The sequence below is a fragment of the Eucalyptus grandis genome, chromosome 8 (genome assembly GCF_016545825.1).
Source record: "Eucalyptus grandis isolate ANBG69807.140 chromosome 8, ASM1654582v1, whole genome shotgun sequence".
NCBI lineage: Eukaryota > Viridiplantae > Streptophyta > Magnoliopsida > Myrtales > Myrtaceae > Eucalyptus > Eucalyptus grandis.
In genome coordinates, this window is record NC_052619.1 from 15,758,501 (window position 1) to 15,780,523 (window position 22,023).

General features: G+C 40.0%; 4 protein-coding genes across 6 annotated transcripts; all 4 read right to left on the minus strand.

The window, feature by feature from the left end:
- Window positions 1–1,739: 1,739 nt before the first annotated feature.
- On the minus strand, window positions 1,740–3,191 carry LOC104456797 (glutathione S-transferase). The gene is made up of 3 exons (XM_010071654.3): window positions 2,942–3,191; window positions 2,755–2,803; window positions 1,740–2,538 (listed from the first exon to the last, which is right to left on the minus strand). Exons 1-3 carry the CDS (start codon window positions 3,086–3,088, stop codon window positions 2,093–2,095), a joined length of 642 nt encoding a protein of 213 aa, XP_010069956.2. The 5' UTR covers window positions 3,089–3,191; the 3' UTR covers window positions 1,740–2,092.
- LOC104456806 (glutathione S-transferase) lies at window positions 1,740–18,259 on the minus strand. 3 transcript variants are annotated; one of them, XM_039300550.1, is made up of 4 exons: window positions 17,907–18,259; window positions 17,720–17,768; window positions 17,013–17,502; window positions 1,740–2,048 (listed from the first exon to the last, which is right to left on the minus strand). In XM_039300550.1, exons 1-3 carry the CDS (start codon window positions 18,051–18,053, stop codon window positions 17,057–17,059), a joined length of 642 nt encoding a protein of 213 aa, XP_039156484.1. In that variant the 5' UTR covers window positions 18,054–18,259; the 3' UTR covers window positions 1,740–2,048; window positions 17,013–17,056. The 3 variants fall into 3 exon arrangements, with proteins under 3 accessions (XP_039156484.1, XP_039156482.1, XP_039156483.1); XM_039300548.1 differs by lacking the exon at window positions 1,740–2,048 and adding an exon at window positions 5,130–5,208 and having other exon boundaries at window positions 17,014–17,502; XM_039300549.1 differs by lacking the exon at window positions 1,740–2,048 and adding an exon at window positions 11,280–11,516 and having other exon boundaries at window positions 17,015–17,502.
- LOC104416439 (glutathione S-transferase-like) lies at window positions 5,251–6,810 on the minus strand. The gene is made up of 4 exons (XM_039299640.1): window positions 6,370–6,810; window positions 6,188–6,236; window positions 5,796–5,998; window positions 5,251–5,487 (listed from the first exon to the last, which is right to left on the minus strand). The coding sequence occupies exons 1-4, from the start codon at window positions 6,514–6,516 to the stop codon at window positions 5,251–5,253; spliced, it is 636 nt and encodes a 211-aa protein (XP_039155574.1). The 5' UTR covers window positions 6,517–6,810.
- On the minus strand, window positions 11,280–12,637 carry LOC104456805 (glutathione S-transferase). Its single transcript, XM_010071661.3, has 3 exons — window positions 12,408–12,637; window positions 12,221–12,269; window positions 11,280–12,004 (listed from the first exon to the last, which is right to left on the minus strand). The coding sequence occupies exons 1-3, from the start codon at window positions 12,552–12,554 to the stop codon at window positions 11,559–11,561; spliced, it is 642 nt and encodes a 213-aa protein (XP_010069963.1). The 5' UTR covers window positions 12,555–12,637; the 3' UTR covers window positions 11,280–11,558.
- Window positions 18,260–22,023: the final 3,764 nt, after the last annotated feature.

Here is a 22,023-nt window from a genome sequence, read left to right on the forward strand (position 1 = left end):
CCATGAATCTAAGAAATAGTGAGAATTATGGATCTCTCTCAATTCGAAAATCCAGGATTTGAATTGACATCCTTTCATTGATTTCTCCTAAATTGAATTAATTTCTCCTAAAGATTTCATTTCAATTGGAATTTGGTTACTCACCATGTACGAGGATCCCTGCTAAGCATCCATGGTTGAATGGTTAAAGCACTCAACTCATAATTGGCGAATTCGTAGGTTAAATTCCTACTGGATGCACGCCAATGGGACACTACAATAAATCTATTGGAATTGACTCTATGTCAATGGAATCTAATCATCCATACATAATGAATTGATGTGGTATGTTAATATACCTTTAATGTCAACTTTAATGAAGAATCAAGATCAAGTAGGACACAAATAAAGCATTGGGTCGAACTCTTCTGAAATGGTAGAAGAATAGGACCTATTCTCAGTAGAAGAATGGGACCTATACAGGGACATATAAAGCATTACAGACGTATGATCATTACACTTCAACTGGGTTATTCTATTCCACCTCTTAAAAAGAAAAGAACTTAAATCAAAATGGTTAATATTAATAGCATAGCAATATATTTATACAAAACTTCTACCCCAAGCACCCCAAGCACACGCAATGGAGCCGTAAACAATCAAGTGAAATTCAATACACAAAATAATTTGATCTATGGACAGCATCATTGTAATAAAGGTCGTAATGCCAGAGGAATCATTACCACATGGCATAGAGCGGGATTTTCAGATAGTCTAATGAGTTGTAGTCGCCATGGGTAATTTTACATTTGATTTACAATGCACTACTTATAAGTAAAATGAGAAAAATGGTGCATTGAAAACTGCATAATTTTCTTTATATTTTTTTAACAAGTTTTTTTTTTGTATATTTTTTTAACAAGTTCATAAAAGCACTTTTAAACAAAGTCCAATTTGGATAGGAGAATTTTCATTTGGCCCCACCATTTTGATCATTTGCTTGCAGCCATGCAAAGAAAGTGACCAGATTTGGCCCATAAATTATAAACAAGTTGATAAAGACTTAAGTGGAAAGGACAAATAGTAACTTCAACTCAAATATTTCCCAGCCTGAGAGTTTCTTAGTAGATCCACCGTTCCATGTCGTGAGATCAGCCTTTTGGATGAGGAATGAGTAGTGTGCAAAAATCAAGAATTCATTGTGCAATTGGCACGCGCCTACCCTACCAGAGCAGCCATGGCCTGGATCCGGAAGAAACTTGTGGTGGCCATGATGGTGAGCTCGACGGAGCTCAAGTGGCCAGCTCAAAGCAGGGACAGTGGGAGGGTGTCTTCTGGTTTCTTATCATTTTTATCGTATCCTCTTTTTTTCTTTTTCTTTCTCTAAACTTTTTATTATAAAATCTTTTAATTCTTTTCCAGACGGGGCGTTAGGTAGAGTCAGCTTTTTTTTTTTTTTTTTTTAGGTAGAGTCAGCTTTTAGTCGGTCAAATCATTGAATTAATAAAAATGTTCATTATACAAATTTGGATAGGATTCAGTCGTACTATTCAAAAGTTTTAGGTCAATTACATTTGCTTGATGAATTTTAGAATTTCTGATGTAGGTGTCCCTTTGTGTAAAGGTAATACTCATCCATGGATATAGTCCAGTGAACTTCTATGGTACTTTAACAGATGAAAGCGGGTGAAGCTTTCGTGACTAGTAGGGAAACTGTAGGCCATCCTATGGAGATGATGAGAGGAGAGCTTTGTAATCAGTAAAGATAATACCAGCACTTGCAGCAATCATTACACTCTAATGAAACTAGAAAGATGAGACATAAAAAGCCAATGACTCATGAAACATAACTCTGCATCTGTCCAATCTTTTTATTGCTCATAATAGAAAATCACAGAACCAGAAGTCCAGTTCTGCGAAACACCAGCCTGGTCATCATCTCCAACTTTGATGATTGAAGACGACCCATCAGAGAAAATCCCACATAAAACATTGACCCGAGAAGGACAGAATCAACAACGAAATACAGCTAACAACTCATATAAAAAGGGGTAGAAAAGGTCTAATGTTACGGTCCCCCAGCACCAGATAATTTAAACTAGACCCCTTTGCATCACTGCTGGTTCCTCATGGCAAGAACCTTGGCCAAAGCCGGCCGGGCCATGATGTCGGCCACCCAAGCGCTCACCTTGGGGCGGGCGTCGAACAGCTTCTTCACAGGTGAAGCCATCAGGTTGGTCAGGGCCGGGAGGTGGTGGAGGTCGGCCAGGGTGAAGCAGTCGCAGCCCAAGTACTTGGACTGGCTCAGCCGGGCCTCGTAGATGTCGAGGACCTTGGCGAGCTTGGCCTCGTTCTCCTCGACTACGGCGGCGTCCGTGGCCATGCCAAACATCGGCTTGAACACGAGCTCCCACTGCAGCTTCGACGCCACGGGGTCAAACTGGTGGGCCTCGACCTCCATCCACACGACCACGGTCGCCATGGGTTTGCCCTCGCACACGAGGGGAGTGCCCTTGTCCTCGTATACATGAGCAATGTATTGAGTAATTGCCCTTGATTCTGCCACCACAAAGAACACAATCAAGATGTAAACTATACTTCGCGTAGTTGTTTCTTGTTCAGTTGACGAATTGAACACTCAAAGATTGACTAAACACTTGATCTTTCATCATGGTCGCGCGATCTATCAACAATCGAATCAGCACCCTTTGACTAAATACTTTCATCTTTCATGATGGTCCCACATTATAATACACCACTAACAGAAAGACTTACCGAATAGCTTCAAATCTCCATCCTCAAAGGCCGGGACTTGACCGAAAGGCTGCACAGAGAGATCCAGAAACGTTAGATCTGAGCGAGACGAAAGAGGGTTTCTTGAAAGAGCACATTCAGACCCCCCAAGACCGAAAATCTGCGAGTATAACGGTCGAACTGGTGGTGGGCAGGAAAGGAGACTTACGTTGAGGGCGAGGAAGTGCTCCTTCTTGTGCTCGCCGGCCCGCATGTCGACGGGGACGAACTCGAACTCGAGGCCCTTCTCGTTGAGGGCAATAAGGACCCGCATAGCCGCTGTGGATAAGACGCTTCCGTGGACCTTCATCACCATGGTCGCTGGCTCTGCTTTCTTTTCTTTATCTCTCTCTCTCGAAGGCTAAATGCAGAACAGTTGTGGCGAAAGAGGGTGGGTTTTGGGCTCTTTTTATAAGGGTTTCAGGATCTCGTTCTGGAATGATCCAATTGACTTTTAAAATTCGATTTTTCTTTCCCATTCAACGAGATAATTTTGCTTTTTTTATCTTTGTCGTTTATACTTAGGAGATAGAGATGCAAAAATGGCTTCTTGTCGGATGAAGAGAGAGAGAGAGAGAGACGGACGCGACGATTCCTGCGAAGCCATTTTGATATTCATCTCGCACTTTCTTCTCTTCATTCGATGTCTGAACAGGTCAAAAGAAAGGCGCAGACACCTACGTGCGCACGTCATGCGGCGAGTAGCTCGTGCCAAAAGCGCCTATCTACCGACCCAAAAAAAAAAAAAAAGCGCCTATCTACCGACAAAAAAAAAAAAAAAAAGCGCCTATCTTGGGAAGGAGATACATTTAGGGAATATTTGGTAGCTATTTAAATAGTATCTGATTCTGATTTTTTCTTTCTGAAAGTAATTTTGAAATGAAATTTCGTTTGGTAAAATTTTTGTTTCAAAAACAAATTTATATTTTTTTGTTTTTGAAAGTAGATTTGAAATAGAATAAAAAAAAAAATGATTCTTATTCCAAGAACAAATCTAAAAATCAAAATCAACTTTTCTTCTTCTTCTTTTTTCTTCTTCTTCATCAACCGACATCCCGCAAATACTATCCGCCGCCGTCCACCATCGTTCGCCGCGTCGCCGACAACCGGTCCGGCGAGCTCGCCGAAGGCTCGCCAGGCCAAGGACGAGGTCCAGCCAGAGCTCGCCGAGGCTTAGGCTTGGCCTTATAAGATTAAGCGAGGTCGAGCCTTGCCCAACTACCGGTGATGCTCGGCCAACGAGGGCCAACAAAACTTCAATGAGGTCGCCAGCCACAAGAAGAAGAAGAAGAATAGGAGAAAAAGGGGAAAAAAAGGAAAAAAGTAAAAAATTATTAAAAATGAAAAAAAAATGATTTAGAACATAATCAATAAGCATGATACCAAACGCAATTTATTCCAAAATTATAAATTTTAAATAGTTATTAAATGGTTTAAAATGTTTAGAAATTGTTCCTAAGAATAGAATAAAAATAATCATTTCTGATTAGAATTTGTTCTTGAGAATAAAATCATTACCAAACACACTCCTAAAGGCGAGGATGTAACTCCACTCTTCAGAAAAGACTTTGAGAAAACGTGAATCATGTTTCAAAAAATGGATTACTACAAATGTATCATGCAGTCCCTAAAATTTAATTTTGTACAACGTGATCCGTGAGTTTTTATTATATAATATCATTTCTAAATTTTTAATTTATTTTATATAATCTTTAAATTATTGATAAATATTTAGTATAATCTTTAAATTATATGAATTTGTTTAAAATTTATTATCTAAATTCTAGATTCGAACATATTGAGAAAGTTTGACCATACGTTGGATTTTTTAATAGAATATTAGACACGTGTTGGAGTATCTAATATGACTCAAAAACTCTGGAGAATGTCGACGTTTCCCATAGTAGAGTTAGCTTTTTTGATTGGTCAAATCAAACAAATTAATAAAAAAATTTATTATACATTTTAAAATATTAGGGGTCAATTACACGACAAAATTTAAAATTTCCGATGCATATATCCCTTAGTGTAAAGGCAGTACTCATCCATGAATAAAGTGCAGTGAACTAGGCGAAGCTTTAGGGAAGCCTTAGGCCACCCATGGAGATGATGAGAGGAGGGGTTTTCATCAGTAGAGATAATACCAGCACTTGCAGAAATCATTACATTCTAATGAAACTACAAAGATGAGGCATATAAAACAATGACCCATGAAACATAATTCTGCATCTGTCCAATCTTTTTATTGCTCATAATAGAAAATCACAGAACTTGCAGTTCGGCGAAACACCAGCCTGGTCATCATCTCCGACTTTGATGATTGAAGACGACCCTTCAGAGAAAATCCCACATAAAACATTGACCAAAGGAGGATAGAATCGACAGCAAAATACGATTACCAACTCATATAGAAAGGGGTAGAAAAGGTCTAATGTTATCGTCCCCCAGCACCAGATGATTTGAGCTAGACCCATTGCTTCACTGCTGGTTTCTCATGGCAAGAACCTTGGCCAAAGCCGGCGGGGTCATGATGTCAGCCACCCAAGCACTCACCTTGGGGCGGGCGTCCAATAGCTTCTTCACAAGTGTCCCCATCAGGCTGGTCAAGGCCGAGAGGTGGTGGAGGTCAGCCAGGGTGAAGCAGTCGCAGCTTAAATACTTGGACTGGCTCAGCCGAGCCTCGTAGATGTCGAGGACCTTGGCAAGGTTGGCCTCCTTATCCTAGATGGGCTAAGTCAAACGGGTTTTTCATTTGATGGGTCAAGTTAAGTCTGTTCGCCCACTCAGCCCATAAAAGGAAAATACAGTTATTTTCTAAGTGAAAATAACTGTAATATATAAAATAAAAATTAAATGTTCAGAGAGAAAACACGTTTCTCCATTTTCTTCTCCTTGAAACAGATCACTCTCTCTTGAAGAAGGAGAATTCTGAGATTGCAACAATGTTTTTTGAACATGTTTCCACGTTCGTTTTTTATATTCGATCGTTTGAGTATCGGTTCGATTTTCAGAAATCTATTTGCCGCATCCTTGACTACTGCAGCATCCGTGGCCATGCCAATTTTCGACTTGTACACGAGCTCCCAATGCAGCTTCGACGCTGCCGGGTCAAACTGGTGGGCCTCGACTTCCATCCACGAGAAAATATTGGCTTTGCCCTCGCAAACGAGGGGAGTGCCCTTGTCCTCGTATACGTGAGCAATGTATTGAGTAATTGCCCTCGATTCTGCCACCACGAAGAGCATAATCAAGACATAAACTATATTTCGCGTAGTTGTTTCTTATTCTGTTGACTGAGTGAACAGTCAAAGATTGACTAAACACTTGAGCTTTCATCATGATTCATGATCTTTCATCATGATTCATCTTTCATGATGGTCACACGATATAATACATCAGTAATAGAAAGACTTACCGAATAGCTTCAAATCTCCATCCTCAAAGGCCGGGACTTGACCGAAAGGCTGCACAGAGAGATTGAGAAACGTTATTTCCAAGAGACGAAGGAGGTTTTCTTGAAAGACCACGTTGAGACCCAAGACCAGAAAATAGTTAGGAATACTGTGGCACGGGCGGTGGGCGGGGACGGACACTTACGTTGAGGGCGAGGAAAAGCTCCTTCCTGTGCTTGCCGGCTCGCAAGTCGACGAAGACGAACTTGAACTCGAGGTCCTTCTCGTGGAGGGCAATGAGGACCCGCATCGTCGGGGCGGAGAAGACGCTTCCGTGGACCTTCATCACCATGATTGCTCGCTTTGCTTTCTTTTCTTTATCTCTCTCTCAGAACCTGAACGCAGAACAGCTGTGGCGATCGATGGTGGGTCTCGGGCTCTTTTTATAAGGGCTTCAGGATCTTGTTCTGGAATGATGTAATTGACTTGAACATTTCGATTCTGGTATGCCCTTCAACGAGATAATCTTGCCTTGTATCTTTTATTGTTTACGGTTAGCAGGTGGAGATGACAATAATGGCTCCTTGCCGGGATGTGGGGGAGAGAGAGAGAGAGACGCAGGCGATGAGTCCTCCGTAGCCATGTTCCTGTCCGTCGGCGAGATTCTTATCTCCCATTCTTGGAAAGGAGATACTATTGCTGTACTATTATTATTTCCTATTTCTGCTAAATTCAACACCATCTATCACGGCCATACTTTTTTCGTCGTCTGAAAGTTTCTCAGAAAATGAAATCCATCGGTGGCAGTTGGGATTGGACAGCCTGAACCTGAAACTGCGTGGACTCTACCGGCGGATTTGGTCCAATTTATGAGAATATCAATGTGGTTCCGATTTTGAGGCAGAATTGAATTAGACAGACTAATTATTTTTTTATTTATTCAAAAATTAGTGAAATATGAACTAAATACTAAAGCAATGAGAAAAAAAAAATAATGAAAAAAAATAAACGATCAATTCCATTAGATCAGACCAGAATTGGATCGAATCGATGATGTGGTCCGATTTCCAATTGTAGGACTAATCGATCCAATCCTCAGTTCTAATTTTTGGGAACATGACCATCTCCTCGTCCGATTTCCGATTTCACCTTGGAATTGAATCGGATCATAAACTAATAACCCTTACTCAAAAGGAGACAACAAATCCTTGTGTAGTAGGTAGCCCATCAATAAGTCACTTGTGTGAAACGTGCCTCTACTCAGAAGGAGAATTTTTTGAAAATCAAAAAGGCAATCCTCTCTTTAGAAAGACTTTGAGAAAACATTAATTATGTTTAAGAAACGAGAGAAAATGGAATGAATTTTCAGGTGGGTTGAAAATAAAGAAAACTTCTAATTTTACTTAAGGCATAAAAAGAGTGGAAAGTGTTTCTTGTTTTCCTTTTCTTTTTTTTTTTTTTGTAATTTTCTTCTCTCTTCCATTGACCATGATTGCAAACATAAGGAAAGGACTAAAAGTTGAATTTGTTCTTCTTCTTTTTTATCGAAGAAAATTTTATTGAAATTACGAACATGGTGTAAAGAGCTCCGAGCAAGGCGAATCTGAACAAAGGAGGGCCCAAAGGGTTTGAGGAGGAAAAGAAAGCCGGTTTTGTGGAAGTGGGCCAATCCATCATGTCTTCGTAGCTCAGTTACTACATTAGAAGCCCGCGAAAAATGGGCTATGCGAATGGATGGATGGGCCTTGAGTAGCTTTATAAAATTCATGATAAGAAGTCACTCCTCCCGGTTGAAATTATTCGTAAACCCGCTTACCAAAGCTTCCACGAGATCGGCATGGTTGAGCTCAACTGCATAGTTTGCGGAACTATCTTCACTCAAAACTACAAGCTGGATTGCTTCAAGGACGGCTAGGGCTTCCGCCTAAGAAGGTGATGAGATCTTCACCAATTTGGGGAAACCCGTAATAATAATACGAGCACGATCTCTGTAGATACCAGCTACGGTGCCATCCACCAATTCATCGACAAAGGAGCCATCAACATTGGATTTAAGGATTTTCTCCTCCAATGGAACCCAAGTCTGCAACTTATAAACGTGGGATCTTTTCTTGTATTTGATGTATGAAAGATCCATTTTAAGTAATTTGGTCGCAAGAAATATGTTGATTGCATGGTATGTCGTGCGTTCAGAAATTTGCCCCGAAATACATTATAAAAAGAAAATATCAATGAACTTCTATGAAATTGTTTCACGGGATTCAGGCAATTGTCTTGATCGTGGAATATCATTGAGAAAAATGAATTTGTATTATTAAAAGATTTCCTGCAATTATTTCTAGTATGGAATGAATCAATCATCCACTTTGGTATCTTATTGAACAAAAATGGTGATATTGTTCCTTGATTGATCAATAATTTCGATTTTTAGGAAGTATCATGATCATCCAAAAATAATGGCTTCCATTTTTACAAATAAACAATTTGAAGACCTATTGATTCTAACAACTGATTGCAGAGTTGATCATTCGGACCTTTCAATTCATAGACGTGGATCTCGAACCTATGAATGGGGTTATTCATGAAACTCACAAAGAAAAAAGGAAGTGAGTTAGACAAAAAAAAAGAAAAAGAAACTTGGACAAAAAAGATTTCGAATAGCTATCATGAATTCAAATTAATTATGTTTAGTTTCTTACTCGGAGAAAGACGATCCAAAATTCCCAATCACGGTACTTGCAAATCAGATCATCCATATAATATACAAAAAGAAACTCTAGATATTTGATATATTTTCCTTTGAATGAGATCTCAATTCCAACGATGGTTTCATTAGATATCTTACAACTAGAATCCTCTTTTTTCCGATCAAATTCCTCTGCACTGCAAACCCAAGTTAAATCCAGGCATGATACACTTTTTCGTTATTGGGAGAACTCAAGTACTCTCTTTCGGATCCAAGAAAAAGCTCTCGAAGATCTTAAGATCTTCTTTCCTTTTGGAAGATAAAGGAGCGAAATGATCAACTTATTGATATTGGAAGACCCAAGACCCAAACGATTCTTCCAATGTATCATTTCTAGGTCCAATGGAATTCATAGGTATAGGAAAATGCCCTATCAAATAAAGATTTTTTTCTTTCGGCCATATTTCAATTATTAACATGATATATAAGGACTACTACTACAAATAGTACTACACCCTTGATCGTGAAATATCAATTGCTTGTTGAATCTTGTGAATTGCGTGAAAGTAGGATACTCCAAATTCGGGGGTCTAGGAGTTTTATAAAATGTTCTTGGTGGAAAAAAATGTGGATGAAAGATCCCATGAAATTGAATTGGATCCATGAATCTAAGAAATAGTGAGAATTATGGATCTCTCAATTCGAAAATCCAGGATTTGAATTGATGTCCTTTCATTGATTTCTCCTAAATTGCATTAATTTCTCCTAAAGATTTCATTTCAATTGGAATTTGGTTATTCACCGTGTATGAGGATCCCTGCTAAGCATCCATGGTTGAATGGTTAAAGCGCCCAACTCATAATTGGTGAATTCGTAGGTTCAATTCCTATTGGATGCATGCCAACGGGACACTACAATAAATCTATTGGAATTGACTATATATCAATGGAATCTGATCATCCATACATAACAAATTGATGTGGTATATTCATATCATAACATAAGATATTGGGGAAGAAAATTGATTTATGGAAGAAAAATTATTAGGGAAAAATCAATATACCTTTAATGTCGAATCAAGATCAAGTAGGACATAAATAAAGCATTGGGTCGAACTCTTCTGAAAGGATAGAAGAATAGGACCTATTATCGTTAGAAGAATGGGACCTATTCTTGGGCACACAAAGCATTACAGACGTATGATCATTACACTTCAACTAGGTTATTATATTCCCATCTTAAAAAGAAACGAACTTAAATCAAAATGGTTAATATTAATAGCATAGCGATATATTTATACAAAACTTCTATCCCAAGCGCATGCAATGGAGCTGTAGACATACACGAAATAATTTGATCTATGGACGGCATCATTGTAATAAAGGTTGTAATGCTAGAGGAATCATTACCGCATGGCATAGAGCAGGATTTTCAAATACTTCAATGAGTTGTAGTTGCCATGGGTAATTTTAAATTTGATTTACAATGCACTACTTATAAGTAAAATGAGAAAAACAGTGCATTGAAAACTGCATAATTCTCTTTATATTTTTTTAACAAGTTCATAAAAGCACTTTTAAACAAAGTCCAATTTGGATAGGAGAATTTTCATTTGGCCCCACCATTTTGATCATTTGCTTGCAGCCATGCAAAGAAAGTGACCAGATTTGGCCCATAAATTATAAACGAGTTAATAAAGACTTAAGTGGAAAGGACAAATAGTAACTTCAACCTCAAATATTTCCCAGCCTGAGAGTTTCTTAGTAGATCCATTGTTCCATGTCATGAGATCAGCCTTTTGGATGAGGAATGAGTAGTGTGCAAAAATCAAGAATTCATTGTGCAATTGGCACGCGCCCACCCTACCAGAGCAGCCATGGCCAGGATCCGGAAGAAACTTGTTGTGGCCATGATGGTGAGCTCGACGGAGCTCAAGTGACCAGCTCAAAGCAGGGACAGTGGGAAGGTGGCTTCTGGTTTCTTATCAATTTTATTATATCCTCTTTCTCTTTCTCTAAACTTTTTATTATAAAATCTTTTAATTCTTTTCCAGACGTGGCGTTAGGTAGAGTCAGCTTTTAGTTGGTCAAATCAAATGAATTAATAAAAATGTTCATTATACAAATTTGAATAGGATTCAGTTCGTACTATTTAAAAGTTTTAGGTCAATTACATTTGCTTGATGAATTTTAGAATTTCTGATGTAGGTATCCCTTTGTGTAAAGGTAATACTCATCCATGAATATAGTCCAGTGAACTTCTATGGTACTTTAACAGTTGAAAGCGGGTGAAGCTTTCGTGACTAGTAAGGAAACTGTAGGCCATCCTATGGAGATGATGAGAGGAGAGCTTTGTAATCAGTAAAGATAATACCAGCACTTGCAGCAATCATTTCTAATGAAACTAGAAAGATGAGACATACAAGCCAATGACTCATGAAACATAACTCTGCATCTGTCCAATCTTGTTATTGCTCAAAATAGAAAATCACAGAACCAGAAGTCCAGTTCTGCGAAACACCAGCCCGGTCATCATCTCCAACTTTGATGATTGAAGACGACCCATCAGAGAAAATCCCACATAAAACATTGACCGACAAGGACAGAATCAACAACGAAATACAGCTAACAACTCATATAAAAAGGGGTAGAAAAGGTCTAATGTTACGGTCCCCCAGCACCAGATAATTTAAACTAGACCCCTTTGCATCACTGCTGGTTCCTCATGGCAAGAACCTTGGCCAAAGCCGGCCGGGCCATGATGTCGGCCACCCAAGCGCTCACCTTGGGGCAGGCGTCGAACAGCTTCTTCACAGGTGAAGCCATCAGGTTGGTCAGGGCCGGGAGGTGGTGGAGGTCGGCCAGGGTGAAGCAGTCGCAGCCCAAGTACTTGGACTGGCTCAGCCGGGCCTCGTAGATGTCGAGGACCTTGGCGAGCTTGGCCTCGTTCTCCTCGACTACGGCGGCGTCCGTGGCCATGCCAAACATCGGCTTGAACACGAGCTCCCACTGCAGCTTCGACGCCACGGGGTCAAACTGGTGGGCCTCGACCTCCATCCACACGCCCACGGTCGCCATGGGTTTGCCCTCGCACACGAGGGGAGTGCCCTTGTCCTCGTATACATGAGCAATGTATTGAGTAATTGCCCTTGATTCTGCCACCACAAAGAACACAATCAAGATGTAAACTATACTTCGCGTAGTTGTTTCTTGTTCAGTTGACGAATTGAACACTCAAAGATTGACTAAACACTTGATCTTTCATCATGGTCGCACGATCTATCAACAATCGAATCAGCACCCTTTGACTAAATACTTTCATCTTTCATGATGGTCACACAATATAATACACCACTAACAGAAAGACTTACCGAATAGCTTCAAATCTCCATCCTCAAAGGCCGGGACTTGACCGAAAGGCTGCACAGAGAGATCCAGAAACGTTAGATCTGAGAGAGACGAAAGAGGGTTTCTTGAAAGAGCACATTCAGACCCGCCAAGACCGAAAATCTGCGAGTATAACGGTCGAACTGGTGGTGGGCAGGAACGGAGACTTACGTTGAGGGCGAGGAAGTGCTCCTTCTTGTGCTCGCCGGCTCGCATGTCGACGGGGACGAACTCGAACTCGAGGCCCTTCTCGTTGAGGGCAATAAGGACCCGCATAGCCGCGGTGGATAAGACGCTTCCGTGGACCTTCATCACCATGGTCGCTGGCTCTCCTTTCTTATCTTTATCTCCCTAAATGCAGAACAGATGTGGGGAAAGAGGGTGGGTTTTGGGCTCTTTTTGTAAGGGTTTCAGCATCTTGTTTTGGAATGATCTAATTGACTTTTAAAATTCGATTTTTCTTTCCCATTCAACGAGATAATTTTGCTTTTTTATCTTTGTTGTTTATACTTAGGAGATGGAGATGCAAAAATGGCTCCTCCTTTTCTGTTCTCTCGCGTCCTTCCTTTCTTTTCCGTCTGCACCTTGTCAGAGAAAGGACAAAGTCCTTTGTTGACCTGTTGAAAAAAACGAGAGAGAACTCCCTTTTTTTTAAATCTAACGTCCGCCCCCTCTTTCGTCCGTTTGCGAGCGGCTTTTATGGGCGAGGTATTAAGGCTTTCTAGAATATTTTATTTCCTTTTTCACATCGGATTCACATTTCCTTTCTCAGCATGCATGAAGATATATTGTCGAAATATGTACCCCACATGCAATATTTCTTTTTATTTTCCACATCTCTTCTAGCCTTGTTTGATTTCCTTTGTATGCACTCCATATCTTTCCACATTAGACTATGCAAAAAAAATGAATATTCTCCATCGATTTTTATTACATAATACCAAAAATTCTAGATTGTAATAGGATTTTCTCAAATTCTAAATCTTGTAAAGACGAGCTCGTAATATCTCCTTCTCACACTTGCCGTTTTCGAGGATATATGAATAGATTACATGAACATATGAAAAATCCTCTATCATATCATCGAAAATATCGAATCACTAATTCTTATAAGTTAATCTTTGGTCATCAAAAAATAATGGGCTTTGGCCAATTCCATTTCAACGCAGGCTTAGTCCAACTTGCTAAATTTAAGCTCAGAACCATCAAATTAAATCCATTCGTCACCAACCCAATGCAAATGTAATAAATAAAAAAATGCTCTTAAAACTACATGTTATGTAATTTAATTATAATCTTTTTTGTTTATGGGTTAAAAATTAATCTCTAATTTTTAAAAGAGAAAATCTCAAATAAGGATCGAAAATAGCTTCATTTTCTCAAAAAATAACCTAAAATGAAGTTTGTTTCAAATAAAGATCTAAATGATTCATTTAGTCTCAAAAGAGGACTCGACTCGCCGGCGGTGAACCGATGCATTTCGATGCGTATTCCGGCCGAGTGAACTAATGCATTTCTTATGCGTATTCCGGCGACCTAATCAGGGTATTTTTGTCCAAAAAATATTCTCTTTTCATTTTCCTTTTCCTCTGTTCATCTTCTCCATTTGCGAGCAGACCTCCAGTATCTCGCCAGTGAAGTAATTGCCGACGAGATCAAGCCACTTCAGTTTCTTGAGCCCTGCCACCTCCAGCGGCAGCAGCCCCGTGAACTTGTCATTGCCCAAGTGGAGTTCTTCGAGCTAGGTTATCGCCTGTAAGACTTTGCTGGGGAAGATCCCAAAGAGGTTGAGGAATCGGAGGGAGGTGGGGCTGCCGAGCTCTAGCAGGAGGTCCCAGTGAGGTTGTCGATGGCGAGCGTGAGGTTGACGAGGTCACAAAGAAGGCCAATTTTGGGTGGGATGTAGCCCGAGAGGCGGACGGATGTGATGTTGAGAGAGACGACCCATGAGCCGGCTTCGCATGTGACTTCGGTGAAGGAGCAATGCGGAAAGGGCGGCGGCAAGAAGGAGGAGGAGTTGACCCAGTCGCTGATGGCGGCAGAGGGAGGCCCGACCATGGCGGTTTTGGGCTTCAAGAGCATGTCCAGGTCGCTCTGTGCGAGGGAAGCGGAGATGAAGAGGAGGAGGAAGAAGAAGACTCCATTGTAGGGTGGTTTCATCCTCAGTGAGTTCGGCGAGACCAACAAGGGCTCGCTGACCTCGCCGACCACTGGTAAGGGTAGGCGAGGGCCTGCAAGCCCTCGCCCGCTGCCAACGCCTACTACCGGCGATAGGCGTTGAGCCCTTGCTGGCCTCAGGTGATGCCAACCCACACCGGTCCCACGACCTTCACCGGCCCTTCCCTACTTCCGATGTCCTTGATTTGGGCAATGCCTATCTTGACGAAGAAGACGATGAATAGGGACAACCATGGGTAGATCAAGAAGAAGATGAACAGGATAAGGAAAACAAAAAGATAATATATTTTGGACAAAAATACCCCAAACCAGGTCGTCGAAATATGCATTGAAAATGCATTGGTTCGCCAGACCAGGTCGTTGGAATACACATTGAAAATGCATCAGTTCGCCGGTGACAAGTCAAGTCCTTTTTTGAGACTAAATGACTGCTTTGGGGCCTTATTTAAAATAGATTCCATTTCAGGTCTTCTTTTGAGAAAATGGGGCCACTTTAGGTCCCTATTTGAGATTTTCTCTTTTTAAAATGATAAACAACTAATCGCAGTTGTCAAAATTTATATGTCAACACACCTCTTAGAAAGAAAAGAACTTTAATAAAAATACTTAATATTAATAGTATGTTGATACATTTATACAAAACTTCTATCCCGGGCACACGTAATAAAGTTGTAGATAGTCAAGTGAAATCTAATATGCGAAATAATTTGATTTATGGACAGCATCATTGTATTAAAGGTCGTAATGCCAAATGAATCATTACCGCGAGGTATAGAGCGGGATTTTCAAATACTCCAATGAGTTGTGGTCACCGTGGGTAATTTTGAATTTGATTACAATGCACTACTTATAAGTAAACGAGAAAAGTGGTGCACTGAAAACTGCATAATTTTATTTATTTTTTTAACAAGTTCATAAGAGCACTTTTAAAGAAAGTCCAATTTGGATAGGAGAATTTTCATTTGGCCCCACAATTTTAGTCATTTGCTTGCAGCCATGCAAAGAAGTGAACAGATTTGGCCCATAAATTATAAGCAAGTTAATAAAGACTTAAGCGGAAAGGACAGAGTAACTTCAACCTCAGATATTTCCCAGCCCGAGAGTTTCTTAGTAGATGCACTGTTCCATGTCGTGAGATCAGCCTTCGGGACGAGGGACGAGTAGTGTGCAGAAATCAATAATTCATTGTGCAATTGGCACGCGCCTACCCTATAAGAGCAGCCGTGGCCAGGATCCGGAAGAAACTGTCGTGGCCATGATGGTGTGCTTGACGGAGCTCGAGTGGCCAGCTCAAAGCAGGGACAGTGGGTGGGTGGAGTCCGGTTTCTTCTCATTTTTATTTATCATCCTTTTTTTTTTTTTTAGGAAAAAAAGCCACCAAAACCCCCCAACTTTGCCTCGAGTGTGATTTACCCCCGAATTTTGTTTTGTGACGTGAAAACCCCGAAATTTGCTAAGCGTGACACATTTACCCAAAACTTTTATTTGTGTGACATATTTACCCTAAATCATAAGGGAATTTTGGTATTTTTACTTTTAAAAACTTTTTTCCTTTTTTTCTTTTTTTTCTTCTTCTTCTTCCTTCCTTCCGCTTGACCATGGCGGAGCCGTATGAGGAAGCCGGCGTCAGCGAGGTGCCCTCGCCCGACGCCGGCGAGCGAGGTCGTCCAATCCGAGGGCGCCCTCGCGGACGCCGACTTCCCTCGCCCGGCCCGACGGAGAAAAGAGAGAAGAAGAAAAAGAAAAAAAAAACAGAAATAATAAGACGAAAATACCCTTAATGGGGTAAATGTCATAGTTAGAAGAAACTTCGGGATTTTTCACGTCACAAAACACTTTTTTTTTTTTTATTCTCTAAATTTTTATTATACAATTTTTAATTCTTTTCCAGATGTGACGCTAGGCAGAGTCAACTTTTGCTCGGATAGAAGTTTTGTATAAATGCATAGCCATGCTATTCTATTAAGCCATGCTATTAATATTAAGTATTTTGATTTAAGTTTTTTTTTCTTTCTAAGAGGTGGAATAGAATTTTAGTTGTCAAATCAAATGACTTAATAAAGAAGTTCATCATATAAATTTAATTAGGATTCAATTTACTATTTAAAAGTAAGTTTTAGGTGAATTGCATTTGCTTGATGAATTTTAGAATTTCTGAGGAAGGTATCCCTTTGTGTAAAGGCAATGCTCATCTATGAATATAGTCTAGTGAAAGTCTATGGTACTTTAACAGATGAAAGCGGGTGAAGCTTTCATGACTGGTAGGGAAACTGGAGGCCATCCCATCCTATGGAGGTGATGAGAGGAGAGGTTTTTATCAGTAGAGATAATACCGGCACCCGCAGAAATCATTACACTCTAATGAAACTAAAACGTCAAAACATTTAAGCCAATGACTCATGAAACATGACTCTGCATCTGTCCAATCTTTTTATTGCTCATAATAGAAAATCACAGAACTAGAAGTACAGTTCTGTGAAACACCAGACTGGTCATCATCTCCAACTTCGATGATTGAAGACGACCTTCAGAGAAAATCCCACATAAAACACCGACCAAAGGACAGAATCAACAACAAAATACGATTACCAACTCATATATGGTCCCCCAGCACCAGATAATTTTAAACTAGAGCCTGGGCTTCACTGCTGGTTCCTCATGGCAAGAACCTTGGCCAAAGCCGGCCGGGCCATGATGTCGGCCACCCAAGCGCTCACCTTGGGGCGGGCGTCGAACAGCTTCTTCACATGGGTCCCCATCAGGTTGGTCAGGACTGGGAGGTGGTGGAGGTCGGCCAGGGTGAAGCAGTCGCAGCCCAAGTACTTGGACTGGCTCAACCGGGCCTCGTAGATGTCGAGGACCTTGGCGAGCTTGGCCTCGTTCTCCTCGACTACTGCGGCGTCCGTGGCCATGCCGAACATCGGCTTAAACAGGAGCTCCCACTGCAGCTTCGACCCCACCGGGTCAAACTGGTGGGCCTCGACCTCCATCCACACGCCCAAGGTCGCCATGGGTTTGCCCTCGCACACGAGGGGAGTGCCCTTGTCCTTGTATACATTAGCTATGTATTGAGTAATTGCCCTTGATTCTGCCACCACAAAGAACAAAATCAAGATGTAAACCATGCTTCGCGTAGTTGTTTCTTGTTCAGTTGACGAATTGAACACTCAAAGATTGACTAAACACTTGATCCTTCATCATGGTCGCATGATCTATCAGCAATCGAATCAGCACCCTTTTGACTAAATACTTTCATCTTTCATGATGGTCACACAGTATAATACACCACTAACAGAAAGACTTACCGAATAGCTTCAAATCTCCGTCCTCAAAGGCCGGGACTTGACCGAAAGGCTGCACAGAGAGATCCAGAAACATTAGATCTGAGAGAGACGAAAGAGGGTTTCTTGAAAGAGCACATTCAGACCCCGCAAGACCGAAGATCTGCGAGGATAATGGTCGAACAGGGGGTGGGCAGGTACGGAGACTTACGTTGAGGGCCAGGAAATGCTCCTTCTTGTGCTCGCCGGCTCGCATGTCGACGGGAACGAACTCGAACTCGAGGCCCTTCTCGTTGAGGACAATGAGGACCCGCATGGCCGCGGTGGATAAGACGCTTCCGTGGACCTTCATCACCATGATCGCCGGCTCTGCTTTCTTTTCTTTAACTCTCTCTCTCGAAGGCTAAACGCAGAACAGGTGTGGCCAAAGAGCGTGGGTTTTGGGCTCTTTTTGTAAAGGGTTTCAGGATCCTGTTCTGGAATGATCTAACTGACTTTTAAATTTCGATTTTTCTTTCCCATTCAACGAGATATTTTTGCGTTTTTATCTCTGTTGTTTATACTTAGGAGAGGAGATTAAAAAATGGCTCCTCGACGGGATGGACACAGAGAGAAAGAGACGCACGCAGCCATTCCTGCCAAGCCATTTTCATATTTAATCATCTCGCCCTTTCTTCTCTTCTTTCGATGTGTGAACACGCCAAAGGGAAGCCCCAGACACCACCTACGTGCGCACGTCATGCGGCGATAAAGTAGCTCACGCCAAAAGCGCCTATCTTGGGAATGAAGATTCATCTAAAGGGCGAGGATGTAATTCCACTCTTCCGAAAAGACTTTCAGGAAACGTGAATCAGGTTTCAAAAAATGGATTATCGCATATGTATAATATGGTCCTAAAATTTAATTTTATACAATGTTATCCATGAACTTTTATTTAATATATAATGTCATCTTTAGATTTTTAATTTACTTAATATAATTTTTGAACTATTAATAAATTTTTAATGTAATCTTTTAAATTATAAGAAAATGTTTAAAAGTTTATGAATCATACTAAACAACGAATCGGAGTTTAGGAATTATATTAGACAAATTATAAATTCAGAAATGATGTATTGAACAAGTTAAAAATTTAGAGACGATAATGTAAATTCAAAAGTCAAGGGACCTTTTATGTCATTTTTCCTTTTAAAAAGAGAGAAAATAGACCGAATGTAAGTGACGATCTAAAATAAAGGATAAAACTTTAGACTTTTTGTAAGGGAAAAAATGAGCAAAAATTTGATTTTATCTTTCGCAATTTTCTACTGAAAATTTTCTTCTCGTCCAATTATAACGATACAAGTAGCACAAGAAAGGGGATGCATGATTTTTTTTTCTAATAAGTCACTTAAGGCGCATTTGATAATTATTCTATTCTTGGGAATAATTTTTGTTCAAAAATGATTTTTTATTCTATTATTGAGAATAATTTTTGAGTTTTTCAAGGGGTTTGGTGGGATTCTTAAATTTTTAATACTTTTGTTATATTTTTTCTTTTTTTTTTTTTTTTTCTTTTTCCTCTTGTCTTATTCTTCCTCCTTTTGTTATAAGTTTTGAGCCTTTCACTTCGCTTGGGCGAGGCTTTGCTGGCGAGCTTTGCAAGGCCAAGGCTCACAATCGCCAAGTGAGCTTTCGGCAAGCTTGCCAAACCTTACCTTGGCCTAGCAAGGCTTTGACGAGCTAGCTAAACCTCACTCAGCTAGTCATTGGTGACCACCAATGGGAGAAGAAGAGATAATGAGAAAAGGAAAAAAAAAAAAAAAAGGAGAAAAAAGAAAAGTTATATTTAATTTTAAAATTGTTCTAGAAAATAAGAAATTACTTTTTTCAATTATTTTATTTTGTTTTAAATCTATTTTGGGAACAAAAAAAATGGATTTTTGTTATCGAGAACGAAAAAATTTACTAAATGAATTTCTGTCCTTTTTTTTTTTTTCGGAGGAACAAAAATAGAATCAATTATTCTCGGAAGTTTTACCAAACAATACCTTAGCAAATTCATGGGGACACTTATTAACAAAATTCAAATTGGATGGGAGAATTTTAATTGGTCCTGCCATTTTAGCCTTTCAAGCACAATTATTTCCTCTTCCAGGAGTTTCTTCTTAAATTTATTTTTTAATATAGTGAGTTTCGTGCTTGCAATGTTAAAGAAAAAATAATAATTCGAGCGATTGAACTTTGTTATAGCTTAAAGCTCGTCAGTCATGCTTGTCCGATCTAGTTAGATGACTTTTCCTTGTCCACTTCCAAGTCCAACAATTTTGCGAAGTAAAGCTCAACAACCAATAAAAAGCAATGTTGATTCTTTCTGTAATTCCTTGGTGAATATAACATCTAAGATGGATACTAATAGCCTTACTCGTGAATACTCTATTTGATTTATTATCTTCATATTAATTTGTAGAAAATTCTGCACTATTCCACAAAGGTTGGTTGAAGACTGCTCCTAGAAAATACGGTCCCAAATTAGGGAAAAAATCCATCTTCTATTATATTCCTGCCCTAGTAGATATTTCCAATCTTACGTTTTTCAAGGAAGTGAATAATCGATAGCCTTTATGGCCCTTTTTTAAATTGTTACTTCAATAACTCGGGCCTATCAAACGCCACATATAGATGTTAGGCTTTGGAAAATGGTCTTGATTTAAAAAAGATTGATCCTTTGGTCCATCTAAGCATGAGAAATTAAGGGGAATGGCAGACTTAGATACTCCGCTCAGCCACATGTCATCTATCTAAAATGAATATTTTCAGTGCTTTTTTACATACATAACTGATAGCATGTTTGGGTGCAGTAATGACATTATATCTAATGTCTATTACAGATCGATTGCTTTTATCGAGCCTTTTAGGAATTATGAATCAGATTAGAGGAGATGGCCATTTCACTAATGGCATAGCCATTCATCACGAATCTCTCTTCTTAATTTTTTTTTACTTAACCCCGTGCCAAATTAATATGAAAAAGTCACTTGTTAGGGAAAAATCTCGCCTACCCCAGTCCCGCCCCTCTACCAACCGGAAAACCAAAAAAAAAAAAATAAAAATTCCTTGATGCCATTGCCATTGCAATTGTTGCCAATAATGACGCTCACGACCGAACTTGGTGCTAGCAGCACGGTCGATGATTAACGTTGACCTCAAATACCAGGTCGGTACTGGCGATTCACATCGCACAACCTCAAATACTGACTGACCCGACCTAGATTGCCATGTTCGCTCCTGCGCATGAACGAAGAGAGAGAGAGATGTTGTCCATGATTGATCCTAATAATCGCACCCTTTTCGTGATGCAAATGGCACCGACATGCTTACAACCAAATTCAGGGGAATCTTCTAGGGCATTGCTTTGGGACGTGTCTGGCCCATTTTCGCAGAACCGATCGCTATCCCATCACTATATTTCACGTTCATTTCTGACCAGAAAAGATCGAGCATTCCAATTCCGATATTTGCACATCCCTGCACGTCCTCTCGATTGCCCCCGCCCATTATAATGCAGATCGAATTCATTTTCTTTTTCCCTCCCTTTCCTTTTCTTTGTCCCGTCAAACAAGGAACAGAGTTCTTGAAAGTTGCCCGATATTCTGCACATGGAATCAGGATTTGAAAAAGAAAGACCAGCCTAGCTTTTTTGCATTGTTTTCTGGAAGATGAAGTGAAGTTGAACTTTTCAACACCTAACATTACATGATAAAAGGAACTTTAGGATACCAGTTTCCCATTTATAAGCTACAATAATATACCCATGTTCCGTTTTTTTAAATACTTTATTACTTTGGAAAAAGACAAAAAGCCCGGTTGGTGGTCTTGTTGGCCTCTCTCGTGAAGGTAGGTGTACTTTCGTATTTTTTCTGAAAAAAAAAAAAAATATGATAAAGTAGAATGAAATGAAAACAAAAAGGTTGGGATTGTGAGTGGGGGCGGTAATGCAAGAGGAGAAGATTCGCTTATACTCGAAGATATTCTTGCCATAGATAATGTACATATAGTGGATGTTTTAAACATTGTCATTTTCCATAAGGAAAAGGATCATTCGTGGAAATGGCCGGCGACAGTGACGGTATCACGTTTTCCTTCTTGCCAACGATGGCCTAAGTGAGAATAGTCAATGGTGTTAGAGTAATATTCCCTAAAACAATTTTGAATAATGACAAAACTTATCATGAGTAAAGACCTTCATTTTGATTAGGGGTGGCAAATGGGTGGATCGGGTTGGGTATGGGTCGGGTAAAAAATGGGTCGATCCATATTTGACCAATTTAACTCATTTTGACTTATAT

Excerpts from the sequence above, each read along its gene's own strand:
- LOC104456806 (XM_039300550.1), bottom strand. The coding sequence starts at position 18,053 with ATGGTGATGAAGGTCCACGGAAGCGTCTTATCCACCGCGGCCATGCGG. Across the intron at positions 17,769-17,906 it reads AGCATTTCCTGGCCCTCAAC|CCTTTCGGTCAAGTCCCGGC; the intron begins GTAAGTCTCCGT and ends CTCTCTGTGCAG. Across the intron at positions 17,503-17,719 it reads CGGAGATTTGAAGCTATTCG|AATCAAGGGCAATTACTCAA; the intron begins GTAAGTCTTTCT and ends TTGTGGTGGCAG.
- LOC104456805 (XM_010071661.3), bottom strand. The coding sequence starts at position 12,554 with ATGGTGATGAAGGTCCACGGAAGCGTCTTATCCACCGCGGCTATGCGG. Across the intron at positions 12,270-12,407 it reads AGCACTTCCTCGCCCTCAAC|CCTTTCGGTCAAGTCCCGGC; the intron begins GTAAGTCTCCGT and ends CTCTCTGTGCAG. Across the intron at positions 12,005-12,220 it reads TGGAGATTTGAAGCTATTCG|AATCAAGGGCAATTACTCAA; the intron begins GTAAGTCTTTCT and ends TTGTGGTGGCAG.
- LOC104416439 (XM_039299640.1), bottom strand. The coding sequence starts at position 6,516 with ATGGTGATGAAGGTCCACGGAAGCGTCTTCTCCGCCCCGACGATGCGG. Across the intron at positions 6,237-6,369 it reads AGCTTTTCCTCGCCCTCAAC|CCTTTCGGTCAAGTCCCGGC; the intron begins GTAAGTGTCCGT and ends CTCTCTGTGCAG. Across the intron at positions 5,488-5,795 it reads CTGCAGTAGTCAAGGATGCG|GAGGCCAACCTTGCCAAGGT; the intron begins GCAAATAGATTT and ends ATCTAGGATAAG.
- LOC104456797 (XM_010071654.3), bottom strand. The coding sequence starts at position 3,088 with ATGGTGATGAAGGTCCACGGAAGCGTCTTATCCACAGCGGCTATGCGG. Across the intron at positions 2,804-2,941 it reads AGCACTTCCTCGCCCTCAAC|CCTTTCGGTCAAGTCCCGGC; the intron begins GTAAGTCTCCTT and ends CTCTCTGTGCAG. Across the intron at positions 2,539-2,754 it reads TGGAGATTTGAAGCTATTCG|AATCAAGGGCAATTACTCAA; the intron begins GTAAGTCTTTCT and ends TTGTGGTGGCAG.